This window comes from Suricata suricatta, chromosome 11 (genome assembly GCF_006229205.1).
Source record: "Suricata suricatta isolate VVHF042 chromosome 11, meerkat_22Aug2017_6uvM2_HiC, whole genome shotgun sequence".
In the NCBI taxonomy this organism is placed as follows: Eukaryota; Metazoa; Chordata; class Mammalia; order Carnivora; family Herpestidae; genus Suricata; species Suricata suricatta.
The window spans coordinates 12,884,981-12,893,074 of record NC_043710.1 but is presented as its reverse complement, the minus strand read 5'-3'; the positions used below and the strand labels follow the sequence as shown (position 1 = coordinate 12,893,074).

The 8,094-nt window shown below is 38.5% G+C and overlaps 1 protein-coding gene across 1 annotated transcript in view; it reads left to right on the top strand.

Moving 5' to 3' along the window:
* The first annotated feature begins 7,761 nt into the window (after positions 1-7,761).
* Positions 7,762-8,094, top strand: part of LOC115272145 (olfactory receptor 9G1-like) — a 1,149-nt gene continuing 816 nt past the window's right edge. Inside the window, exon 1 of the mRNA XM_029915170.1 lies at positions 7,762-8,090. Within this exon, the coding sequence (XP_029771030.1) occupies positions 7,762-8,090 (329 nt within the window). The remainder of the gene's footprint in view (positions 8,091-8,094) is intronic.

Here is an 8,094-nt window from a genome sequence, read left to right as displayed (position 1 = left end):
GAAGGGGAAGGGGGAGGGGGGAAAAGAGGTGGTGGTGATGGTGGAGGGCACTTATGGGGAAGAGCACTGGGTGTTGTATGGAAAACAATTTGACAATAAAATATTATGGAAAAAAGAAAAAAAACAAGAAAAACAAAAAAAATACCAAAACTTCTATTTGAAAAGAAATATTGGCATTAAAATTTTAATGTTAAAAGAGGAAAATTAATCATTTGACATGTTTCTTCTGTTTTATTTACTTTAGAAAAACTGTTCTGTTTTCCAAACAAGAAATGACCGCTGGCCTGAGAAGGTATTTTTATTGATTTTTGTCTTGTAAAGTTAACCTTGTGGAAATTTTCAAATAAGTTTATTACAACATGAAAAGATTACAAATAAGCATATAAGTAATCTTATGAAGTTAGAACACCAATTATAGACATTATGAAGAAGTGAAGGCTATGGTATGCATGTTAAACACATATTTTGTCATCACTACATTGGGAATGTCTTGTCTTCAGTAAGTAATTAGTGCAAAAAAATCAATTCTATTAAGTAATTATACCGTAAACTCCTAGCATTCTTGAGGAAACATAATGAATTCCTGATCCTTCATGGGTGCACTTGTGCTGATAAATTTGGCTTGATTAACTCTTACATTTCATTCTCCTTGGCTTATCACTTTTAGAACCCAATCTCTTACATACTTCCTGAATTTGTGCCAATACAGATTGGGAGGATCGTAGAAATTTCTTAGTGTATATTTCCTATAAGAGAAAGTCTTTGATTTCTTCATCTGGGCTACTGTCATTTAACTTTCACGACAGAGTCAATGTGGTGTGGTGAAGTTGAGTGTTGAGAATTACATAAGTCCATAAGGCAACTTATTTTTTTTATGTTTGTTTGTTTGTTTATTCATTTATTTTTGAGAGAGAGTGCAAGAGTGAGAGCGAGCATGTGAACGGGAGAGGGGTAGAGAGAAAGAGAGAGGGAGAGACTCTGTAAGCACAGAGCCTGGCATGGGCTAGAATTGTGAGATTATGATCTCAGCCAAAGTCCAATGCTTAACCAAATGAGCCACCAAGGTGCCCTCCTAAGGCAACTTCTTAAGCGCAGTCATTGGAAAACTTGTCCAGAGAACAGCTATTTCCCTCAAGTGGGCAAAGTTAGGGACTGTCTTTTCAGGCAAGGGGTTTTGTTTTTGACTCTGACTTTGCCCAAAATCACTATCCCATTGTTTAACGGTCACAACGCTTCCTTCCATCAATTATTTTAGCTTACCATAACATCTCTAGCAATGTTTAGCATTTAGAGTTGACCCTTGAACCACACAGGGGTTAGTGGCACTGACCCACACATAATCAAAAACCAGTTTATAACTTCTGACTCCTCAAAAACTTGCCTACTAATTGTCTGCCATTGATTGGAAGCCTTAGTGATAACATAAACACATATATTGTATGTTCTATGTATTTGATACTGTATTTTTACAATAAAGCCAGAGGTAAAAATGTTATGAAGAAAATCACAAGGTAGAGAAAATATATTCACAGCACTGTCCTGTATTCATTGAAAAAAATCTGCATGTTAAGTGGACCCACACAGCTCAAAACTATGCTGTTCAAAGGTCAGTGTCATTGGTATTGCTTCTCTGCAGTCCTCCCAACCGGTCTCTGGCTTGAACCTCAACCATGTCTTTCCCAAAGGAATAATGGAGTTGGGAAACTCCTTCAGGGCTTTCCAAATGCCTTTTTATGTTTACAGTCAGGTGATCACAATTTTTGGATCAAAAGACCCTATGATTTTTCCAATCAATGTTATTGTGGTTGTGATCAATCCTAAACCAATTGATTTTTCAGTTCATTGCTCTTCTACTGCACTTCAAGCTGTGACATTGCTGGTGATGATTAACAAAACAGGAAACAACAGGTGCTGGAGAGAACACTCTTACACTGTTGGTGGAAATGCAAACTGGTACAGCCACTCTGGAAAATAGTACGAAGGTTCCTCAAAAAACTAAAAATAGAACTATCTTACCATCCAGCAATTGCACTACTAAGTCTTTAACCAAAGGATACAAAAATACTGAATCAAAAGTGCACGTGCACCTGATGTTTATAACAACATTATCAACAATAGCCAAGCTATGGAAAGAGCCCAAATGTTCATTGACTGATGAATGGATAAAGAAGATATATAGAAGTGCAATTAATATGTTTATTTCAGTGGTCAGACTGTGTATTCTTTAATGATTTGTCCTTGGTTTTTCTTGTGCATACCTGTGAATAGCACAGAATATTCAGAGATTTCTGTTATTACAAGTAATGTGGAATGACAAAGAAATCCTTGAAGGCTTCGTGCTATCATTAAGGCAGACCAGAATGTGGGTTTAACTGACAGGCTTCTGGAGAATTAGAGTAGTCTGTCTACTCATCTATTCAGCAAATTATTATTCATGCCTTCTCTGTGATAGATACTGTTTTAAGCACTGGCATCCAGCAGTTCAAGAAATCAAGCAACAGAACATGCCCTCCTTGTATTCACATCCTAGTGGAAGGAGACAGACAGGAAATAAAATGGTTGATTATATGGTATCCCAGATGGTAATTCCTCTGAAGAATAAAGCAGGGTAACGGATAGAAAGTGCTGGGTGGAGGGGGGACAGGACACAATTTTGAAGAAAGTGATCAAGGAAGACCTTTCTGAGAAGGTGACATAATGTGAACAACTAAAGGAAGCAAAAGAATGTTCTAAGCAGAATGAAGAGCAAGTGTAAATATCTTACAATTGAATGTCCTTTGAACTGTAAATGCAGCATGTGCATATATGTGAGTGTGCAGAGTTCATGGGGAGGAACATAGACATTCTAGTCAAAAGGTTTCCCTTGGGGTAGGAATGTCCCATTGCACTATGAAATTGCCCCCTTTCCACCTGTGCCCCATCTCACTAGGTAACCGGCCATCTTTATGGGAGAACTGTTTGGGTTAGGGCATGAGGTTTGGGAAGTCAAGAGTTATTTGCCCCTTCTCTTCATGATATGACTAACAGCAAAACTGCCTACAAGGAGGAGGAATTTTGTCGTGGTGGGGGAATGGTTAGCAGGAATTTGCTGTAGTAGAAAGAACACAGAGTATAGTCAGAGGCACTGAGTGTTGACTCAGCCACGCCCACTGATTTGCTTTATAATCCCGTCATCACTTTCATTTTTAGGAGGGACACCCTCTCCTCATTTTTCTGATCTTGAATTATGGGTGGAGTGGAGTATCTATGAATTTATTGTTCATACTGGCTGGGCACATTTTGATTTGGGCAGGGCTAGTTACTTCCCTAAAACCACCAAGTTTTTGCCACAGTCTCTAACATTTTAATCATTTTAATGTTGGTCCAAGTTAAGCCATTGTCTTCAAGAATGTTCTGAGTGTGGCATTAGAAGCCTTTTGCAACCTATTCTCACATCATTCCAATAAAGACAATCTGTTTTCCGGATAGATCTGACAAACTTTGAACAATTTTTCCACACTCCATTCCATGTCCTGCCTCTATACCTTGATGATTGTAGTTTATTTTTCTTTGCCAGAAATCCCTTCCTTACCCAAGGTAACTCTGCATGCATCTTCAAACAAGAAACATGTTCCTCCCTCATGTGTAAAACTGACCATAGCACACATACAACACTTCCATCATTGCCCCTAGCAAGCTCTCCTGACTCCCACAGTTATGATAGGTAATCTAACCAAACCTACAATGAATCTTTGTTTTCAAAGATTGAGTTTTTCCCAAAAAACTACACCCTTATGAAATCAGGTTCATGCCTTAGTTCTCCCTCTTGTCCATTGTACCTGGCAAAGCATCTGTCTCATAGTAAATGCTATATAGATATGTAGGTTTGGAGACATGATATGCAATAGTACTTGAACCTTGGCTCTGTAAGCCTCAAATTTGGTGACCTTGAACAAACAATGTACACCTATTCCTCTATCTCAAATAGCTCATCTGTAAAATGGGAATAATAATCACTCCTACTTCACAAGATCATCATGAAAGTTAAACTGACATGCCTTTTTTTTAATAGTTTATTTATTTTTGAGACAGAGAGAGACAAAGCATGAGTGGGAGAGGGGCAGAGAGAGAGGGAGACATAGAATCTGAAGCAGGCTCCAGGCTCTGAGCTGTCAGCACAAAACCCAACATGGGGCTCAAACCCACAAAATGTGAGATCATGACCTGAGCCAAAGTCAGATGCTTAACTGACTGAGCCACCCAGGTGCCCCAAACTGATATGACTTTTAAAACACTCAGTGAAGAGGTGGCTCAGTTGGTTAAACATCAGACTCTTGGTTTTAGCTCAGGTCATGATTTTGCACTTCATGGGTTCAAGCCCCACATAGGTCTCTGCACTGGCAGTGTGGAGCCTGCTTGGGATTCTCTCTCTCCTTCTCCCTCTGCCTCTCCCTTGCTCACTCTCCCTATCTGTCTCTCAAAATAAAAAATTAACTTAAACAAATTTAAAAAATAAAACACTGAGTGAAGTGCCTGGGATGCCCTAAATATTCAGTAAATATTGTTATGATGATAATGGAAGAACTTGACATGTTGTTTTTAGGGACAATACAAATGACACCTTTCTTGTCATTTAAAAATTGGTTAACAAGTTGATGAAAAATGACACTGGATATATTTGTTGCAAAATCCATCTGTATAAACACTCAGGATAATGAAGTCCTCTTCTAAAGTTTTATGATCATAGTTGAATAGATACTCAAAGATTATGCTTCTCCAAAGTATGTATTGGTATAGGGGAAAGCCTATGAACTTCATGATCATGCTGCCTTGAGTTAAATCCTGACTGCCTTTACTTCTAAGTTTGCCATGGGAAAGTTAATTAAGTATTCTGGATCTATTTTCCTGTCTGTAATAGAAACTGTAACACCTACTCCATAAAATTGTTTGACAATCAATTAAAGTTTTCATGAAGGTGTTTTGCAAAGAGTAGTTTCTCAAAATAATAAACATCAAACAAATTAAAGAAAAGAATCTGCTACCTAAAGTTAATATGCTTTCCGGTTAATTGCCTTTTAGGTACTTTCAATGCCTAAACCCCTGAGGTGCTTGAGGAATCAGACATTGGGGATCCTGAGCAAAGATAAAACATTTGGGTCCAAATGTGGTCCTTTGTTGGCTCTGACTGTGAGTTTTAGGTAAGTGCCTTCATAGTGGCCAAGGTAAGTAGATTTTTTCTATACTCATAATCAGACTAGCCTGTAAATATAAGATCCAGGACTCTGCCAGATGATTTGGATATTACCTAGGTGCATTTATCTGACCCCACATGTACAAGGCACTTTCCTGTGACAGCATCTGAATCTGTCAGCATTATCCTATTGGTCTGGAGTTAAGATGTTATAACCAAAAAGAGAGAGAGCACAGATTCCATAAGGAACTGTTAAACTAATATCAAATATGAAAGGAGATGGCTTAGTGGTCTTGGGAGTGCTAATTATACACTTACTAGCTATTTATTTATACCAAATTTGGTCATCTGTAAATTACTGCTATTAATCTTTCAATATACCTATGATGGATGTTATGGGAATGTGTAAAATGTACACTGAACACTAATAAAGTGCTTGACTCAGAGTAAAATATTCAAAATCATTCACCATTAGTTTTAGAAATAATCAAATTCTGAAATAATTATGAAAATCAGAGAACAACCGAATTAGAAGCTATTAAGTTGAGGGGCACCTGGGTGGCTCATGCACTTAAGCAACTGATCTCAGTTCAGGTCATGATCTCATAGTTCTTGACTTCAATCCCTACATCAGACTCTGTGCTGACACTCCTGAGCCTGCATGGGATTCTCTCTCTGTGTCTCTCAAAATAAATAAATAAACTTAACTAAAAAAAAAAAAAAAAAGTTGAAAGTTGAAGATTAAGTCCAGGAGTTTTCAAGTGCAATTGTTTCCCACAGGAAACTGCCTTTTAGTTCTCATGGGTCCTTGTTTTCAAAAATTTTGCCCAGCTGTGTGATTGTTCTCCATTTGTATTAAATGACACTTTTAAAACAAACAGCAATAAATTTTCATAATAAGCTACACATTAAGATATGACAAACATTGAACTCATATATTTTTCCATCAAAAAGAGGCAAGAAGGGGTATATTGTTGAGAAATAAAATTCAGTCGAATAAAGTTGAAGATCTAATTGGCTTTATCAAGTGATTCATGAATCAAGGAGCAGCCCAACCAGCAAAGAGAGGTAGGCTCCCAGGAGCTGAACAGAATGGAACATTTTTTTTGTAGGAAAGAGGGTGGGACAAGGAAGTTATTAGCAGAAAAAAAAGAAAGGATTGCTTTAGGCCAGAACACCTTTTTTGGGAAAAGGAAAAAACAGGGTTTTTATCATTCAGATGACTTCACTTAATGAGTGCTGATCAGGGCATTTCAGAATGACTATTAAAAGATCACATTCCTGGGTACCGGAGTGGCTCAGTCTTTTAAGCCTACAATTTCAGCTTAGGTCATGATCTCATGGTTCAAGAGTTACAGCCCCGTGTCAGGCTCTTTGCTGACAGCTCCGTGCCTAGAACCTGCTTCAGATTCTGAGAATCTCTCTCTCTCTGCCCGTTCCCTGCTCATGCTCTATCTCTACCCACCCCCTTCTCTCTCAAGAATAGCATTACTTTTTCTTTTTTTAATGTAAAGGTCACATTTCTAGGGTATGTTGAAACTGAAATTAAATTTTGATTTGTTCTCCCAGGGAGCAAAAGACCCTTTCTTTGGTTTGTTGTTTCCTTTTTTTAAAACAATGTTATAGTGAAAAGAAAAGATGTACATAATATTAGATAATGAGCAGTGCTAGGGAGAATAATAAAGTACAAAAGGAATATAAGAAATGCCAGGGGAGTAGATTGCAATACGGTGATCAGGAACACCTGAAAGGGGGTAATATTAATGGCGATTAAGACTTGGAAAAGGCTTGCTCTAAAGATAGACTGAGGAAGAGCATCCTAGCCATAGGGAGAAGAAATTCCAAAGCCTCCAAGTATCGCTGTTTATTCTAAGAATTAAAAGGAGGGCAGCTTGGTTGCAGTGGACAGTAGGAGTCAGGAGCAGAGAGGCAATAAGCTTGTCCATCTTTGTAAGGATTTAGGCTTTACTCTGAGTAAGCTGAGAAGTCATCAGAGTGTTTGAAGTGGAAGAGGAACATAGCCTAACTGGTCTTTTGCCAGGATCGCTCTGCCTGCCTTGTTCAGAGACCCTAGTGGGGTAAGGATGGAAGGAGGGAGGAAGCAAGGAGACCATTAGAAGCTCTGTGGTAACACCCATGAAAGATCACAGTGGTTTTAGTCTAGCAGTCACTGGAGCTTGAAGACACTTTTCAGGTTCCAGATATATTGTGAAGGCAGAATCAAGATGCTGCTGATTAGTCGGTTACAATGTAAAATCAGGAGAAGAGTCAAGAATAGTAAATGATTTTCCCTAAACAGGGATAATGCCATTTTCGGCAGTGGAGAAGTCTGTGAAAAAATCAGGATGAGAAAGGACTGCTGAAATTCAGTACTTTTGGAAAGTCCAGTACACCTCCTGTAAAAGATATTAAGTAGGGATTTGGATTTGTGAGTCTGGAGTCCAGGGAAGAGAAATGGTCAGGAGATAAAAAAAAAATGAAAATTAAAAATTAAACTCTAGTATATATAATTTATTTATTTCGTATATTTTTTATTTATTCAGCACAATAATGCAAGCTGAAATCTATTTTTCTCTCCTTTTAGGTGAGCCATGGAGAGAAGCAATCATACAGTGACTGAGTTTATTCTGGTGGGCTTCACCACAGACCCAACAATGCAGCTGGTGCTGTTTGTGGTATTCCTTGGCGTGTACTCGCTGACTGTGGTAGGAAATATCACCCTCACGGTGTTGATCTGTAACGACTCCCGGCTGCACACACCCATGTATTTTTTCATTGGGAATCTGTCTTTTCTGGATCTCTGGTATTCCTCTGTCTACACCCCAAAGATCCTCATGACCTGCATCTCTGAAGACAAAAGCATCTCCTTTGCTGGCTGTGTCTCTCAGTTCTTCTTCTCTGCTGGGCTGGCCTACAGTGAGTGT